The 19,182-nt window shown below is 40.0% G+C and overlaps 1 protein-coding gene across 10 annotated transcripts; it reads left to right on the top strand.

Annotated features, from left to right (window-relative positions):
- The first annotated feature begins 778 nt into the window (after positions 1–778).
- On the top strand, positions 779–13,130 carry CBY3 (chibby family member 3). 10 transcript variants are annotated; one of them, XM_039340835.1, is made up of 5 exons: positions 779–803; positions 5,713–5,814; positions 7,619–7,684; positions 10,062–10,173; positions 12,195–13,130. In XM_039340835.1, exon 5 carries the CDS (start codon positions 12,249–12,251, stop codon positions 12,732–12,734), a length of 486 nt encoding a protein of 161 aa, XP_039196769.1. In that variant the 5' UTR covers positions 779–803; positions 5,713–5,814; positions 7,619–7,684; positions 10,062–10,173; positions 12,195–12,248; the 3' UTR covers positions 12,735–13,130. The 10 variants fall into 10 exon arrangements, with proteins under 10 accessions (XP_039196769.1, XP_039196768.1, XP_039196771.1 ...); XM_039340834.1 differs by lacking the exon at positions 779–803 and adding an exon at positions 1,772–1,795; XM_039340837.1 differs by lacking the exon at positions 779–803 and adding an exon at positions 2,882–2,955.
- Positions 13,131–19,182: the final 6,052 nt, after the last annotated feature.

Genomic DNA, 19,182 nt, shown 5'->3' with positions numbered 1-19,182 from the left:
GGAGTCCTTTATTATTTCATCATGTATTGAATAATTTAAAGTTAGACGTTACTTAGACAGACTCAGATTAAATATTTTTGACACAGTATGACAAAAACATGAAAAAACATGATTAGCAGCCAAATGCATGGACTCAGTTACAGCGATGCAGAGTACGTTGGAAAATCTGAAGGAACAGGTTGAGAATATCCAGGAGAAAATATGTGGTTACTACAAGAATAGTACCAAAATCATCATCATCATCATCATGATTAGACATATACTTAGAAAAGGATTTTAAAATGAAGAGTTTTAAATTTACTTTTAGAAAACATGGAACTCTTCACAGAAAGGGCAGAAGAGACTTGTTATGTAGTTTTTATATTTTATTTAGTTATGAGATGTAAGCCCAGAGTCCATGGCTGAGTGCTTACATAATACAAAAATAAAAATACAGTAAAACACAAAAATATTACTATATTATCATCAAAAAGTCTGGAAAAGATAACAATCACTTTAAAAAAATGGCAAGAAGCTCATCTCCCACTTTAACCCAGGGCCTGGAAATAAGGGGACCTGGAGTATACCCAACTCTCCCAATTCATGCTGGCTGAGCAGAAACAATGGGTGATAGCTAACCCCTTAAATAGCCAGGATCTATGGCACAAAGAGCTTTATATGTAATAATCAGCAGCTTGAATTGCATATAGAAGCCTGCTGGCAACAGCACAGCTCACAGAGCAGAGGTGTGGCTAGCCTATAATTGGTTCAGGTGCAGCTTTTGAGTGGTTTTCAAGGGTAGTCTCATGTAGAATATACTGAAGGTAACCAAAGCATAGGTGACTGTATTAGGGGCCTCCTGGTCTAGATATGAATACGATTTGTGCCTTAGATGGACTTGCTTTTAGGCATGCTATTTCTGTGTGACATGTGAACTATATGAGAAGTGTCCCAATTCTCATTGGAATCTCTAATAAGGAATTAGCAGACTCATAAATTAGACCCCAATTGCAACAGATTCCACAACTGTGATCTGCTTAGAAGCTTCCCTGAAATAATTTGATTTATATCTCTAGACCAGGGGTAGGCAACCCAAAACACTCAAAGAGCCACTTGAACCCGTTTCCCACCAAAAACAAAACACCGGGAGCCGCAAAACCCTTTTGATATCTAAAATGAAGATAACACTGCATATATCCTTTTTTATCTTTATTATAGTGTGTGTGTGTGTGTGTGAGAGAGAGAGAGAGAGAGAGAGATGTGTGTGTGTGTATACACACACACACACACACACACACACATTAAAAATAAAAGTAAAAATATGACTCTTGGGAATATCCATACTATTAAAACAATGATCACCGAGAGAATGCTTTAAGAGAATAAAATTACATACACACACAGGTAAAAAAAGGATATATGCAGTGTTATCTTCATTTTAGATGTCAAAAGGGTCTCTCTCTCTCTGTCTCTCTCCCTCCCTCCCTCTCTGCCCTTGGTCTGCCACTCCTCTTCCCCCACTCTCTTTCTTTCTCTCTCTTTCCTCTCTCTCTCCCCCTCCCTCTCTCTCTCTCTTTCTCTCTCTCTCTTTCTCCCCCCCCATCTGCTGCTCACCTGGCAAGCTTCAAGTTGTTCTCCAACAATCTCAGGGGTAGGCAACCTCGTCTCTTTTATGACTCATGGACTTCAACTCCCAGAATTCCTGAGTCAGCCTAGCTGGGCTAGCTAGCTCTCTCCTGCCCTTCCTGTTTCCTGCAGAGACGCAGCAAAGGGAGGAGCTCCGCCCAGAAAGCTTTTCAGCTCCTCGGAGAACAATGTGAGTGCACTCTCTTTTACGCATACACACACACACACACACACACACAGAGAGAGAGAGAGAGAGAGAGAGAGAGAGAGAGAAGCAGGGAAGCGCAATTGACTCTCTCTGTCTCTGTCTCTCTCTGCAAAGGCAGAGGAGGCTGGGAGCCACAGGGGAAGGCTCAAAGAGCCGCATGCGGCTCCGGAGCCGCAGGTTGCCGACCTGTGCTCTAGACCTATGGTATTTTCCATTATTTCAGTCTAATGCAGTATGTTGCAATTCCTTATGAGGAAAGTTGCTTTTAGATTATAGGCTGAAAAAGCTAATTCTCTATCTTTTTACGACATTTCCCAACCCTTCAGAAATAGTTTGCAGTATAATTACTTCATAAATAGTCATAACATATAAGAAAATTCTACATCTCCCTATTCCTTTCAGATACTAAGCCTGCTACAATATTGTCAGGTTCTGTGCTGCAGTGTTCAAAATATATCAAATGATGACCTGTGCATAAATGAGACTTAAGCACCCAATTCACATATTATTAAATTAAACTATATTTAATTTGATATAGTCTTCCCTTTATGATCCCCTACATCTAATTAATCCTCCTACTCCAGGCATGTCAAACTTCTGGTCCGCGGGCCGAATGCATCATGACAAAACCGCGCTCACCCCATTGCCAGCAATGGGGAAAAAGTCGTGATATGTCACGCGACATCATATGACGTCGCAAGTTTGACATGCCTGTCCTTCTTTTAGATTCTTAGACTTTTATATATGCTTCCTGTTTTAATATATTCATAATTTTATAGACCATATTTGTGATTTGTATGCTTTTTAATTGACTATATCCAGATTCCTTATGCTGGTCTATGATTGTAATAACATGATTTGATTTGAGGTTTGACTGTCCTCACAAATGCTTCTTTGCTAGGCAAACAGGAGAGCATGAAAATTAGCCACCAGCCATGCCCTGATCTATCTCATTTTTTGCTGCATTTGCTTTCATTGTAAAGGGAAGCTGCAAAACCAGTCCTCTGCTCCAAGGCACTGCAGCTGCTTCCCTGTTGACAGCATTAGATGAGCAACAGGGAAGTATCCCTGCTTCAAGCTGTGCAAACCTCCAGCATTGCAAGTTGGAAACTGGAAATAGTATGATTTGTGCTCCTCTGCAAGTAAGAATTAAATTTTCTCAGCTGTTTAGTATTAATGATGACATGTGGACACAAGATGTGGCACAAATCTAGGAGCTATCCACTAAAGTACCATGAATCCTAATACATAACTCTAAAGTCTGGAATTTTGAATTCATTAATCAATAAATTAACACTTTAATCAAGATTTAAATCCTCTTCAATTATAACTAACCCTATAAAAAGTAAAATCATTATAAAATTGTGATTGGAAAAGATTTACAGGTCATCTCTACAGGCCATGTAGGTATTTCAGCCTGAAACTCCCTGTATCTTAACTAGTATATTGAGAATCTGAAAAACAAAATGGAGTGGAGCGGAATGAAATAGAATAGAATATTCTTTATTGGCCAAGTGTAATTGGATACACAAGCAATTTGTTTCCAGTGCATAAGCTCTCAGTGTACATACAAACAACAAAGTAATATAAGATACCAATAGTAGAAGGCAATAGGAAAGATGAGAAAGATAATAGTAATACAACCCTATTGCATGGGTAAACATCCTTAGAATAAGATAGTACTGTGAGAATTATGTGTTCAGCAGAGTGATGGCATGAAGGAAAAAAACTGTCTTTGTGTCTAATTGTTTTGGCATGCAATGCGCTATAGTGGTGTCCTGAGGGGGGAGGAGTTGAAACAGTTTAAGTCCAGAATGTGAGGTGTCTGTAGATATTTTCTAAGCCCTCTTTCTGGCTTGTGCAGTATACAAGTCCTCAGTGGAAGGCAGGTTGGTTGCAATTGTTTTTTCTGCAGTCTTAACTATCCGTTGAAGTTTGTACGGGTCATGTTTGGTTGCTGTTCTGAGGTGGTCTCCCATGGAGAATGAGACACGCACGCAGCAGGTATCTCGGGATGGAAGCCCAGAGCTGACTCCAGCACCCTCTTTTATTGTTACTCAGGTTTTTACATCACACAGCGTAATCAAAAGACGTATATAGGGGTGGTTACAATATATCAAATAACAGACACTCTCCAGATGCAAGGCTACGCAGGTGTTCTTATCAGAGTCTGTCCAAAAGGTTGATGAATGCATCCTGTGTCTGAAACAGACCGTTTGTTATTTCAGGCCCTTGTGGGAGATGTCCATGGGCATTTGTGCAATTAATCCCACACTGTTCCAAACCAGATAGTTATAGAAATACAAATGACAGATTCAATAATTCCTCTGAGAAGTGTTTCAGCAGATTCTTGGGCAATCTGAACTTTCTGAGTTGACACAGAAAGAACATTCTTTGTTGTGCCTTTTTAATGATGGTTCTAATGTTAGGTGTCCATTTCAAGTCCTGGGAGATTATAGAACACAGGCACATCAAGGTCTCTATTATTGATACTGTGTTGCCTAATATTGTAAGAGGTGGTAGAATTGGTAGGCTTCTCCTAAAATCTACTACCATCTCTACTGTTTTAAGAGTGTTTAGCTCCAGATTGTTCTGGCTGCACCGCAGAGCCAGTTGTTCTATCTTCCATTTCTATGCAGAATCCTCTAGATTCTAGAATGAGACCACTATTGTGTCATCTGCAAACCTCAGTACTTTTAACAGAGGGAGCCTTCAAGATGTAATCATTGGTATATTTAGAGAAGAGTAATGGAGAGATCATACAACCATGGGGGGGACTCCTGTGTTAATTCAATTAATTCAGGTATTCAGTATGATTTTACATAGCTTTACCTGCTGCTTTCTATCTGTTAGAAAGCTTATAATCCACTTACAAATGTGTTCAGGCACAGATAGGTGTGTCAGTTTGGAGAGAAGAATTTCTGCAATGATGGCATTGAATGCCAAGCTGAAGTTTACAAAAAGAACCTTTGCAAAGGTCCTTGGGGATTCAAAATGTTGTAAGATGTAGTGCAGTGCCATGTTAACAGCATCATCTGCTGATCTATTTGCACAGTAGGCAAATTGCAAAGGGTCTAGCAGCGGATCCGTGATAATTTTCAAGGGGGGGGCAGCATTAACCTTCTAAAGGTTTTCATAACTACAGATGTTATATTACTACATAACTACATAGTTATGTTACATGACTACAGATGCTATGTCAAATGTTAAATAAAATGCAGAATAGAAAAATGAATTGATGTTACCTAGGTAGATCAGATGTTACATTTTTATTGTATATTTTTATTCATAATATTGTAGGAAGTCAGCACCCCCCCAAGAAGAAAGAAATATTTAGGGGATATTAAAAAAAGGCAGAATATTTTCCCAAAAGAATAATGAGAAAAAATCTTAAAAGGAAGAAACCTCTCCCACAAGCAGAAACTCAGCAGGCCAGCTCTGTAGAAATGCACATTTAATAATCCTTTCAGAAAGACTGGAGCCAGTAAGCTTGGAACTGATGGGATTAGAAAGACAAAGACCCCTAAAATCTACACTCCCCCACGCAAAATCTAGACATGACCTTTAGGAAATAATAGGATTAACCCACCACCATTAGAATATCAAAAAGGGCACACTGAACCTCAGGTCAAAGTTCATTGCACAGGAACAGGAATAACCTCAAACAGGAACAACTCCAAACAAAAAAAACGCAAAAGGTATAAAAACCCATCCATTCTCAGCTCCATTTTGTTAGCTTTCCCAGAACCGCATGCTTTTGCTGTTCTGTTCTTCAATAAACTGAACCTTCTTTCCTAAGTAACCTCCATTTTTGGCTTGGTTCGGACCCTGAAGATTTTTCTTTCAACAATATTCTAAATTAGATTAATACTAACTAATCTTTTTTTTTCTTTTGACAGTCCCAATGCAGTGCCTTTATTTCACTGGGCATTCTGGCTTTACCGTATTTGGAATTGCATTATGGCTTATGATCTACTAGATGGCAGCACTTAAACTAGAAAGTAAGCATTATCTGGTTATTTGGATGAAACCGAATATGGGAAGTCCAACACTGTTTAAAAGAAACATATGAAAGAAAGCAATGGACAACCACTCTGAATTTTTGCCAAAAGCCTACATAGATTTGTCTGGGTACGTCACTGGACTTCAAAACAAATTTATCTCCTATTATGTACTGAAAAGTGGTATTTGACTATTTTTCAAATTGCTAGACTTGTCTTACTACCAATAATAATTTTTAATAGCATTAGCAGGCAAAATGTGTATCTTTGTTTCACAAGTACATTCCTAATTATATATTTCAGAATTAGCAGTTTACAAATGGCAATTGAATTAGATCACTTCTCTGTTTGAAAGCCTAGATAAACTGCTCAGGATTGTGCAATCATCATCAGAATTTGCAAATTGTCACTGTGCTTATTTTGTACATATTTAAGTTTCAGTATAATTGTCATTTCTGTACTGCAGTTCTACATGTCTGCCTGTTAGTTTAATAAGACTCACTTGGATCAGAAAAACATCCAGGTCAGTGAGGGCCAAAGAAGAGGAGAAATGGGAAGAACAGAGACTAGAGTTAAGGAAGTAAAATGAGTATATAGAAAAGAGCGCAGTTCTTTGCAGGGCCAAGAAATAGCTCTGGGGCAATGTTTGAACTGCACATATATTGTTTTTAAACTGTGCATTAAGATATATGTAAAACAGTGTGAATTAGGGGAATAAATTATCAGAGGGTTTCTTTCTGTAGAAGATTGCTGAATTAGAATGAATGAAAATGCAGTACTGAAGGTTGTGAGCAACTTATGTAAATAGCTGGTGTCCTTTCTGTCTCTTATGCTTTTTTATGACATAGTAACAGATTTTGATAATTTTCAGGAGACTCAGAGACAATCAGCTTTGTCAGTGTTATGACGTTAGAATTCAAAGCAGGACCAAGCAAATATAATGTGCATGCTACATGTTAGGGGAGAGAACAAACACGTGGCTTTGTAGATGTTACTGGAATTATAGTTCTCACTATCTTTCACCACTGGTTGCTCTGAGTTATATTTCAGAAATTTCTAGAGATTTCTTCACTTTGTTACACATTATTTAAACTATATAACCAAGGCCTTCTTCCCTATGTGATTTAAAGCAAAGCAGCAGCAAAGAGGTATGGATTGATGCCTTTTGCATTCTGGTTTCCTCCATTAATTTTTTTTCTGAAGCAAGAGCAGCCATTGAGAAGGGAAAAACTTTCACTTGCTGTCCAAAATGGGTTGAGACATTGCCCTAAGCATTAACTATGGCTTTACAAACTGAAAGGGCTAGATTCATGGATATCCTAAAGTGAAGCCAATAATTACATTGATCTCGATCCAGAACATACATTCTAACAGGAATCTTTGTTATTAATAACTATGTTTAATATCTCAGAGTTTAGAATTGTTTAAAATGGTACATAGGTAATTTCCACACAGTGAGTTATTACCTTCTGCTGCATTTTGCACTACTCTGAATGTTCCCATGAACTATGGTGGCTTTTTGGGAATTCAGTGAAGGAGAAAAGGGGAGGAAGGAAGAGCCGTAAAGCTGGCCAACAGGGCAATATGAAAATTTGGTCTTTTCCTTGGATGAGAGAAGCCACATTTCTGAGCAGTCCTGAAGAATTGAGAAAAGAAATTATGTATATCACCTTAAGTTCAGGAAGATGAATAGGAATCTGGGAGCCTAGGAAATGGGGCGGGACAGGAGATCCTGCTACAGTAATAGGTGGCTATCTGGTCTGTCACTTTAAAGGAAATATAATCTTGCTATGTTTCTTGTTAGGCAGGAGCTGAGCCCGCAGTTATCTAGATTAGCCTTCTAAGTCTGCTGGAAGCTTCACAACAATCTGTTAGTATGTTGTTTTGTTATATACAATAATTGTGCTCCTAATAAATGTTAAGTCATATGCAATGAGGTAACATCATCTGTATAGAGTTCTCAGAACTTATACTCCATGTCTGAAAATATATATTCTCTTGTGACATCATGTGACATCGTGAGACATATCGGGACAGTTTTGCCATTGCCGGCAATGGGGTGGGCGCAGCTTCCGAATGACACCCCTATAAACAGAATAACAGAGTTGGAAGGGACTTGGAAAATTTCTAGTTCAACCCACTGCTCAAGCAGGAGATCCTATACAATGTTAGACAAATGACTGTCCAGTCTCTTCTTAAAAATCTCCAGTGATGGAGATGTAATATACAAGACCTTTTTTTGCTTTGATGTTGGCAAATCAATTGATTGACTTCCTGACAATATTGCCACACCAGCTGGAGTAGACTACCTAAATATTTGACAAGGCATGTTCTTAATCTGGTACTGAAGATCCTATGTTGTTTTCAGCTTTTCAAATTTTGTAAAACATTTCTTCTTACTGATGAGGAATAATTAGTATAAATTGAATACTTTATTTAGCCAAGTATGATTAGACACAGTAGGAATTTGTTTCCAGTGTCTTCACAGGTTGCTAGTTATTTCTTCTGGCCTCTATAGTCTTCCTGTCTGTCTGCCTTGAACTTTATTAAACCCAAAATATAGTAAACAATGCAATAAAGAAAAATACAACTGTGTCTTTATATCCTACGATTAAGCTCAAATCTCCAGCGAGGATCTTTGCATCATCCTTTGGTTTCTTTTTCTCATATCAAACGCAGAGGCAAGTAGAAAAACAGTATCCGATTTTCCAAACCTTATGTTCAACTCCCAGTAATGACAATTACACAATATAATCAGCTATAATTCTTACAGTTTTGACCTAGAACTGGAAATCCTTGTTATATCTTGTTGGGTTTACCTAATACGATATACCATAGTTTAATATATCTTGATTACATACATCATAATTGGCTGGATTTATACTCAGATTTAACCATAACCAAATCAGCCATAATTTTTAATTACGGTAAACAAATTAGCCATAATAACCTATTGTTAGTGTTTTTCTACCTTTAAAAAAAATGCTCATGTTTATTAGTATAATTAGCATATATAATAATAAAGAAAATATATTTTGATCAGTGGTACCTGTATAAAAGTTACTGCTGTAAACCTTGGCTCATCCAGTATACTTGGTTAAAATGTATTGTTTAACTTTGCTCAATGTGCTGTGTGAAACCAGGAAATTGTATTAATGTAGTTACATTGAGGTTCAGTAAAACATACATGAGCACAGTTTATATCAATGACTTCAAAAGTCTCAGTAAAAGTAGTTTATTTGGGAAGAAGCTGTAATAGGAGGTAAAACTGTATAACTTATAAACATGTCATTTGTTAATTTCTATAGGCCATTTGGTATGTCCACTTGATGCATGAAACTTGTTAAAGATAGCCCTCGTTAATTCTGATAATAGAGCAACTGAACCTTAGAATAACATTTTGGCTCATTACCTTAATATTATCCCATCTAAGAGACACATTATCAATAGCGCAATACTAACTCCATTAATTAATACCAATTAATATAACCAGCTAAACACTGAACTGTCATTTGACAGTCATAAACAAAACCATGTTCATTTAAGTATTTATTGCATGCAAAAACATGATTGGATAAAACAGAAACAGCAATTGTGAGACACTGCAAGTCACATGGTAACATTAGGTAAGCTAACAATATGATGTGAGGCATAATTTCAGTGAGAGTGTATATACGTATGTGAATACACTCAAAAGGAATAGTTTATCTCTACTGCCAAACCGGTTCATGCCTGAGGTTTTAGCTGAAACAAGAATTTGAACATCCACAACAAAATACGGTGAGCATAGCTTTCCGAGAATAGTAAGAATATTTTGCCTGCTTTAATGGCTAGTACTTTCTACAATCTGTCTCCATATGCTTTCTTACAAAGCCCTCAACAACAGCCTGGGGTTACATATTAGACTGCTACAGTTACTCTGATTATATCCAGAAAAGTGCAGTCCTCTTCTTTCCAGAAAGCCATTCAGGGGGAAGGGAGGGCCCATCTAACTATATCACTAGTCATTGTGATTGCATTGCGATACATCATATCAAAGTTCCCTGTGAGGCAACTCTTTTGAGAAAGATTGTCTATTCTTCTACTTGTGCCAAGGATCAACAAGACCAACCAAGAGTTAATGTTATGACTTAAAATACCGGAGAAAGGGAAAGAAGAGAAGAATCAAGGAAACCATGAGGTTTCTGGAATATTGAGGCTAATGGCTACGCATCCAGGTCAAACTCATTTTTGTTTTTCTCATTTAGAAACCAGGACAACTTTCTCTACCCTGATGCAGAAGTGGACTATAACTTCCAGAATTTCCATCATCATGCCCTGTCTTAGGCTATAGTTCAACAGATCTGAAGGACACCAAAGGTACACCTGTTATAGGGCCACTCTTATTCATGTTTCAATATCCTATGTTTTGCTGAAACAATTATGGTAGAATTATATTTAGATTATTGTCATGCCGTTATTACTCTCAAATAGAGCTTGGACAAGGAAAAGAAAGGATATTAATAGTATGACAAGGAAATTTTCAGTGAAAAACACTTTTTAGTATGAGAAATCACAGTAACACTGATAGAAGAAATAACAGATATAGGAGACAAGGTATGGTCCACAGATTTTAATAGTCATTTTCTTTCTGGGAACCACTGACCTGAGGCTAAGTCTTGTATTCCATTTAGAGCAGGGGTGTCAAACTCGCAACTTCACGTGACATGTTGCGACATATGGGGCGGGCTGGCAGTTTGACATCCTTGATTTAGAGTCTTTAAATAGTTGTTTATGCATTTAATTTAAAAAAATTGGGATAGGGCCAATAAACTTAATAAATAAAAATAAAATAATAAATAAGTAAATAAAGTAGGTAAGTAAGTAAGTAAATAGGAATAGAGATTTCTTATTTTTAATAGAGTACTTCTGGGAGAATATAAGTTAAGCAAATGGTATAATGATGTTCCAAAGGGTGGGTATGATGATAGAAAAAGCTGTTGCCCCAAATCCCATCATGTTGTCACTTCATCCAAAATTAAATGAGGATGATCACAATGAAAACACTACAATATATACTTTACTATAAGGGATCTGTTCCTTATTTCAGTAATCTGAAGACTATCTTTTTCTACACAATCCTGTCTGGTCATGAGTGGCCTTTTTGAAGGTTTCTGTACAGTGTGAAGCAAGGTGACATTTTATCTGGGGTACAGTTCTCCTTGATGGGGCATCCCCACTTTGAAATTGTTCCCAGAGAAGCTTGTGGAAGTTATTTCCACCGTCCTTTCAAACAGAATGCTTACTAAGAACAGAAACCAATTCTATGATTGAAAGGCTGTCAGAAGACAGTTTTCATTTTATTTTGACTATTTAGAGGGCTTTCCAACTCTACAAGGACAGCAACAAGGCGGCTTTGAAATTGGCTGTTCAAATCATCTTGCAGCAAACTGAACATACTGGCATACTGGCTATCTAATCAGAATCTTCTCCACCAATAGCAAATGAATGCACGGTTAAACCACATCTTCCAGCAGATCTGGCCAATAACAAAGGGTGTTGGGAGATGCAATTTAATATCATTAGGAAGGTCACATTTTAGGAATTCTTGCTTAGCATCTACAGTGTAGCTCAGTGATGGCGAACCTTTTAGAGATCGAGTGCCCAAAAACTGGCCCGGCCCCCACTCCACCCCCGTCCCATCCCCATTCTGCCCTCCCATTCCCCGCCCCGCCTTCCTACAGGACAACTCACTGCCTTCAGGGCCCACCGCAGATCGCCCAGGCAGCCCAGCAGCGTTATGGTGGCCACACCCTCTGCCCACACTCTGCAGCATCAACTGCATGATGGGGTGTGAGGGCAGAGTCTTGTCTACAGTGCCTGGCTGCCATGTCCTTGGCTGCACTGTTCTGTGTGGGCCACATCGGGGGCGACTCTCCTTCAGGGGGGCTGCTGGAGAGGAGGGGGTCATGGGGGGAAGCAAGGCTGAGGCAATGGCACGTGTGCCCACAGAGAGGGCTCCGAGTGCCGCCTTTGGCACCTGTGTCATAGGTTCGCTACCACTGGTATAGCTTTAAGAAGATATATATTCCTTTTTGACTTCTTTTTAGATTAATATTTCCTTTTTATATGGTCCCTGATTTCAGCATGTATTTTTTTCTTTTTACCTGGGTTTTTAAAGATAGACGGTTTGATTTACGAATCTGATTGACTTTTAAAAATATAACACTGTGTTATATATTGCTTCCAAATTTATAAACCACTATGCAAAATGGTAAGCAGCATTTTAAATAAAGAAATTATGTAGTTATATGCCTAGTTGACTTCATTTCTGATCTAATTAAGCTATATAATATCCCAGTCCTCTCTTTAATGTTGGACATGTTGGCTTTCTATTACAGAACTTTCTTCTCTAAGTTTCTTACTGGTATCCTGTATCTCTAATTTTCCTTGTCATGGAAACCATTTCTAACATTCTACAAGATGTGCGCGATTACTGGGCTGATCATTTTTCTCGTAGATTCTATCCAAGAAGGCCAGCACTTCGCCAAGCAACTTCATTATCCACCTTTTATTTATTGGACTACAAAACCCGACAAGCTGAACTTGGAATGGACTATGGCCATCCATGTGCTCAGCTGAACAAAACAAAATTTGTCTTCCACGGTGGTGAGTGGCAAAATGAGGGTGTCCCCCAACAGATGCCCTTATTACAGTTATTCCCCTCTCCAGATAAGGAATCACCCAGCAAAGCCCTGAAGAAAGCAAACAAAGCCTTACTGGAAGAGAACAATTACTTGAAGCTACAGCTTGAGCTGCTTATGGACATGCTGACAGAGACCACAGCACGACTTCACTTAGTAGAAAAAAAGCTGGACACTACAACTTGGCATTCAAATATGAAAAAGTCAAATAACAAAGTGCTGATGCTTCGAGCTTAATAAACAGCTTAGATATAAGATCTAAAATAACTGTATTTGTGAAGTACTGATGTCCAGACACTTAATACAATCTTGCAAAAAATAATTTTGTAATGGCTTTGATTATTTTTGCTGTGTTTTAACTCACTGAGGTGCTGGGGAGAGAAGAAACCTTGCCATTATATTTAGTTCTGATGGTGGGTAGACTCAAAAGGAGCAGCAATTGCTTCTTGGATAGACTATGCTGCTGATATGAGCACCTGTCCCAGAAGCAACTCTCCAGCATGACTTCCAGGATGCCGATTCAATTGTTTCTGTTGTTATTTCCTAGCACAGTGGTTCTCAACCTGTGGGTCGGGACCCCATTTGGGGTCAAATGACCATTTCACGGGGGGTCGCCAAACCATGCTGTCCGCCATTTTTTCCCCTTTTCCCTAGCTGTCCTACTCCCTCTTATTGGGGCCACACCCACTTGGGGGTCACCACAACATGGGGAACTGTATTATGGGGTCACGGCATTAGAAAGGTTGAGAATCACTGTCCTAGCAGATAAACATAAATGGGAATTTCCCATGGTCTACAATAGGCTAAAAGCAGTGGCTGGCAATGTCACTTAACCAACTGTTTCACTTCCACTGCTAGAAGTCATCTGTTCTGTTGTGCAACTGTCCTCTTTCTCTTCCCACGAATCCAGTATCTACTATCAGACAGTAATGCAATTAGAGCAGCAGTCTTGAAGAAAATGCAACAATGTCCCTGCTTATTCCTCTCTGCACTGCAGCTTGCTTGTGCATAGATAACTTGATCACACCAAATTTCAGCCTCCATTTGTCCATGTAAACTGGCATTGTCCACCCTTACAGCCAGTGGCTTCCCAGGTTCTTTGGCAGAAAAAGCAATCTTATTAGCTGTGACCTGATTCTTTTAACTCAAGATGTTGGAGATTAAATCCGAAATTCTTCATCATGTACTGTAAAGGTGTGCTTTAATGTACTGTAATGAAGCATACTGATACGTATACAAATAAAGATGTCTCTTCAGCTGAATTCCCAGTGTGTGTGTGTGTGTACAGTGTACTCTGAGCTTGCTTATTTTCTTGCAGACATGACATTACCCTAACTAGGTAATATCGTTAAGGAGTGCTGTTTGCTGGCAGTTTATATTCTGGTGTCTTGTCTGTCTGGGAGGGTAGGGGCGGTCTTAGGGATTCTTTGGTTGGGCTGTTTACTAATTGCTCTTTGGCAGTTTCTTGATTGGGGTATTGCTTGCTTGATTGTTGGTCTGAAGGTGACCTTGGAGTTAATCTATGCTGATCTGAGTGCTGATTACTGGTGGAGAAGTGCTGGAGTCTTTTTCTCTTTTGGGATGGTTGATTGTCTCTTTTTCATAGTCTATAGATGTTGTTAATGTGTATGTGTCTATTGATAGCTGATTTATCAGAGTGCCAGGCTTCTAGAAATTCCCTGGAATTTTTGGATTTGGCCTGGTCCAGGACTGTCATTTTCCCAAGTAAAACAATGGTTAAATGTTGTGAAATTAAAAAAAAAATCATCATGCCTTTTGATTGCCAGTTGGTGTTCATGGATGCATTCTGCCAGTCTTCTGCCTGTTTGTCCTACATAGATGTTGTTGCAGTTCTTACATTGTATGTTATAGACGACTTGTTTTTTCTTCTGGGGTTGCTGGATCTTTGGGTTTATTTAAGACGTTTTGAAGGGCCTTAGTTGGCTTACATGCTACCCTGACTCCATGTGGTTGTAGTAGTCTATTTGCAATTTCTGGAATATTCTTGATATAAGGCAGTGTAATTCTTTTTAGGGATTGTGTTGGCTGTGCTGTATTGGGTTGAGTGGTCAGGGACTTTTTGATGAAGTTGTGTGGGTATCCATTTTGTTGGAATGTGTTGTATATAGATGCTCCATTTCCTTTTTTCTGTTGTTCTGGGTTGCTGCAGTGAGTTTGGGCTCATTTAAATAAAGTCCTTAAACAGCTTCTCTTGTGGGAGGTGGAGTTATTGCTTTGGTAGTGGAGCATCTGGTTAGTATGGGTGGTTTTTCTGTAGACTTGCATTTCTAGTTTACCATTATGGTCTCTGCTGATCAGGATATCCAGGAAGGATAGCGAGTTGTTGTTTTCTTCTTCTCTGGTAAACTGGATTCCTTTAAAAATGTTATTGATGATTCGTGGCTGTTCTCTAATGAAATGACTCCTCATTTCAACCCTGAGCTACAATAATATTCTCCTTCATTTGGTACACTCGGGGTGCTATATATCTTTGCTCTGCTTTGACTAGCTGGCTGAATGTATGCAAGCATTTAATACTGTAACCAGTTTGCATAAACCTGACTCAAGCAGTTAGATGGTATTCTCTGACAGGAAGATTCAAAGAAAGAAACCTGTAGGAAACTTCTACAATTAGTCCTCGACTTACAGCCACTCACTTAGTGACCAAAGTTACAGTGGAACTGAAAAAAGTGCTTATGACCGTAGCAGCATCCTTAGGGTCATGGGATCAAAATTTGGATGTTTGGCAACCAATTCATATTTATGACGGTTGCATTGTCTCGGGGTCATGTGATTAACCATTGTGACCTTCTGATAAGCAAAATCAATGGGGAAGCCAGATTCATTTAACAACTGTGTTACTGACTTAACAAGTGCAGTGGTTCACTTAACAACTAAGGCAAGAAAGGTCGTAAAATGGGGTTAAACGCTCTTAACAAATGTCTTGCTTAGCAACAGAAATTTGGGGCTCAATTGTGGTCGTAAGTTGAAGACTACCTGCATTGTGGGGGAGGGAGATGTTAATACAGAATATACAGAAATTAACTAAATTCCCAACCAGACCTTCCTGACTTTAGTGGAAAGGTATTAACCACTTTTGCGGCTGTTGCTTGGCTTCAATCAGTTTGCATGAAAATTCATGGCTGCATTTCTTGTTCTAGGATTTAAGCATGGCTAAGGTGACAAAGATGACTAGTTAAGTTGGCTTCGGAGAAGAAAAAGAAAGGAGGGTATTAACTTTCCACTTGTTAATGCTAAATAATAAGGCAATAGCTTTTATAATAATATACTGTATATAAAGTGAATTGAAGTCCAAGATAGTAAAACACATGTGTGTTTCCCTTACTTCTCTTACTTCCCTCTTTGTGATGGTTCTGCTTTTCTCTGGTTATATCATCTTTGAATTTATGGAATATTTTGTTGAAAATGTTCTTGCTGATAAAAAAAAGTATGTTGGTATGCTAAGCTTATCTTTTGCTGACCTTCTATTCCTTTCTCAATTAGATAAGCAGCAACATTCACTGAACCATCTGTATGTTTTCTCCAACCTTCTAGTTCCTCTAATCTAGTCCATGAGTATAACAGAGATACTAGAGTTGTGGAAAGTCTGAATATGAATTTGAAAAACAGCATCTGAATTCTTCTACACTTTCACCTAAGTTGACCTACATATTTATTTTTATTAGCTTATAGTTTAAAATATGCAAATATAAAAACAAGTAATAGGGAACAAAGGTAAGGGGAAGGGAAAAAAAGAAGTGTGGAAGAGGAGGGAAGAAAAAAAAGGGCGTTGACTTCCGACTCCTTCTGTTGCAGTAAAATAAGGCATTAGCAGTGAACCTCAACTTTTTACTTTTCTTTAATAGTATAAACTAGCCATTTCTATAACAACAAATCAATCTGTGCCTCTCTGGAATGATATCAAAAAGGATTTACAAAGATAGGACAAATTACATTTATCAGTACTGGGTAGAATTTCTGTAATTAAGATGAATGTCTGTTTCAGACATTACCAATACTTGCAACTGATATTCCATTTAAACCAGTGGTTCTCAACCTTTTTATAGCTGCGACCCCGGTTGTAAGTAGAGGACTACCGGTATTTCCCTGCCCAAGAGCGCCGCGCATGCGTGGTGCTGGCCCCTGCGCCGGCCGAGGCATAGCTGGCAAGGGGTGGCGGCAGGCAGGCTCAGGCGGTCCCGGGAGGCCGCAGCGACGGTGCAGGGTGACCACCGGCTGGGCCACCAGCTGGCCCAGCCCAAGGCAGGTAAAGCATGCGCCGGGCCCCACGCGCGCCAGCAACCCTCCCTGTGCCCGCCACTGCCCCGCTAGCCTTACCTTGGCTGCCGCCCGTTTGGGGCGGTGGCAGACAGGCCCAGGTGCTCCTGGGCAGCCGCGGCAGCGACGGCGCAGGGCAACCACTGGCTGGGCCACCAGCTGGCCCAGCCCAAGATAAGTAAAGCACCCGCCGGACCCCATGTGCGCCAGCAACCCTCCCTGCGCCCACCGGCCTCCCACCTCCCATCCCCGGCCCTCTTTTACTTACTTTTTAGTTGCTCAGCAGGGAGGGAAGCTTTGCAGAATGTTCGCCTTGCAGCACCGTTTGCAGACTCGGGCTTTTGGCAGGCTCAGCAGGGCAGAGACAGCCTGGACAATTCCTATTGGCTTTTGAAAGCCAATAGAATTAGACTCTGTTCAAGAGAGTCGATTCTATTGGCTTTCAAAAGCCAATAGAATAAGAGGGAGTAGCACAGCTAAGGAAAAGGGGAAAAATGGCGGAAAAAATGGCGGACTGCGTTGTTTGGCGACCCCCGTGAAATGGTCGTTCGATCCCAAATGGGGTCGCGACCCACAAGTTGAGAACCACTGATTTAAACAAAGGCAGAAGAATATTTCCAAAGTAAAGTAAGTACAAATATGGGCAAGAGGATAGGAGCTGTTTTTGTTGCCTGTGATTTCAGACAACAAACATATTCAAAATTGTCATTAATAGCAAGCAAGAAGGTTTGCAAATATGGACAAGAGGATAACAGCTCTCTTTGTTCCTTATGATTTCAGACAACAAACACATCCAAAGTTGTCACTAATAGCTGAACTCTAAGCTATTCCTAGTGAACAGAGGAATTTGCAGAGGTTTGCTCTGGTATTAGTCTGCTGCAGCAAAACTACTACTACTACTACTACTATTTAAGGATTTAGCATCTTAAAAAGAAATGGATTATAGCAGTGGTGGCGCTCGTGGGCTATGCCCCGGAGATGGCAACCGTCCCTCTTCAACCAGCCGCCCGATAACTTGCCGAGGTCCCACGTGGCCAGATGCATCCCAGCACCCATGTGCTCGCTGGCTTCTGTATACGGGGGCCGATGGTGTCAGGCAGCAGCCACCATGGCCCCTGCCTCACTTTGCCCTGTGACAATGGCACCCCTGCCTTGCCTTGCCTCACCCCGCAGGACGAGCCTCCTGCCCACCACCTTACCTGCCAGAGACTCCCTGGATCTCCCCCAATCCTGCCCGGCCCCCATAGGTATCCCTCCCCACGAGCAACATCGAGGTGATCACACCCACCTTGGCCACACCCACCCAGTCTGCCATGACCACAGCCACGCCCATCCAGTGGGCCACACCCACCTGACACCCAGCGAGAAATAAGTGGGGTTTGGGTTGCAGTTTGGGCACTTGGTCTCTAAAAGGTTTGCCATCACTGGATTATAGTCTTGTATAGCATGATGTCAACGCTGTAAACATTGGATGTTCCCGCTCTGACAACTGATGAAAATTGCAGCCATTTGCTCTTTGCTTTTAATATGCTTTTTCTGGTATTTAAAAATTATGTGCAGAAGGGGGGGTTGGGATAAATGCTCAAGCTCAGCTAGCCATAATACTGCTGCTTTGTGGGAACCCAAGGACGAACTAATAACATTTTGGTGGGCTGAGGAGCAAGCCTACATTTTAGGCTAATTGGAGAATGTGATTTATGGCAGCTTATTGGGGGGTGGGAATTGCACTTTGTTACTTTGTAACCGGGGGAAGGGAATTTAGTTTTTGGGTTCAACTGTGTAGTGCCAATACTTTGTTTCCTGAATAAAATGTTCTTTAAGGAAGAATTTTTGCCTTGAAGCTCTTTTGATGGGTTTCATCTATCAGAACCATGACACATATATGCTGGAATTTTGCCAAAAACCAAGTATGGATACTGGATTCATTCTGATCTCGATCCATCTGCCTTTGGGTTGAGTGGTGTCATAAGTTGGAGTTGACAGTAAGAAAGCAGCTTTCTCTGAAAAATTCGTGTTTTCTAACTTTTATTTTTCCAAGTAAGAAGAAACAACCAGCAATGCTTATTCTACAAACTTCCCAGGTGGGTAGCTATTGCTCCCAATAATTTGTACAGATCTCCATATCCACAATATGAACTTTTTTTATCCTATTACCCCTATTCTGATCAATCATCTCTCAATTCATACACAATGCACTTCATGTTGGTTTAACAATGGATATTTGAAAACAGAGAATAGGCTGTGTGGACAGGGGAGGTCCTCCATCTTGGAGTTATTTGGTCAGCTGGATTAGGCCAATAGCAGGGACCACTTGCTAGGATTATCTTTAAGCTCTAGCCAAATAAAGTAATTACTTTATAGACCGTCACATAATAAGGATGATACAGTTGTATGTTTACCTTGGCAG

The sequence above is a fragment of the Crotalus tigris genome, unplaced genomic scaffold (assembly GCF_016545835.1).
Source record: "Crotalus tigris isolate CLP2741 ecotype Arizona unplaced genomic scaffold, ASM1654583v1 scf7180000017754.2947050, whole genome shotgun sequence".
Taxonomy (NCBI): Eukaryota; Metazoa; Chordata; class Lepidosauria; order Squamata; family Viperidae; genus Crotalus; species Crotalus tigris.
This window is presented reverse-complemented; position numbering and strand designations above follow the sequence as displayed.

Excerpts from the sequence above, each read along its gene's own strand:
- CBY3 (XM_039340835.1), top strand. The coding sequence starts at position 12,249 with ATGGAAACCATTTCTAACATTCTACAAGATGTGCGCGATTACTGGGCT.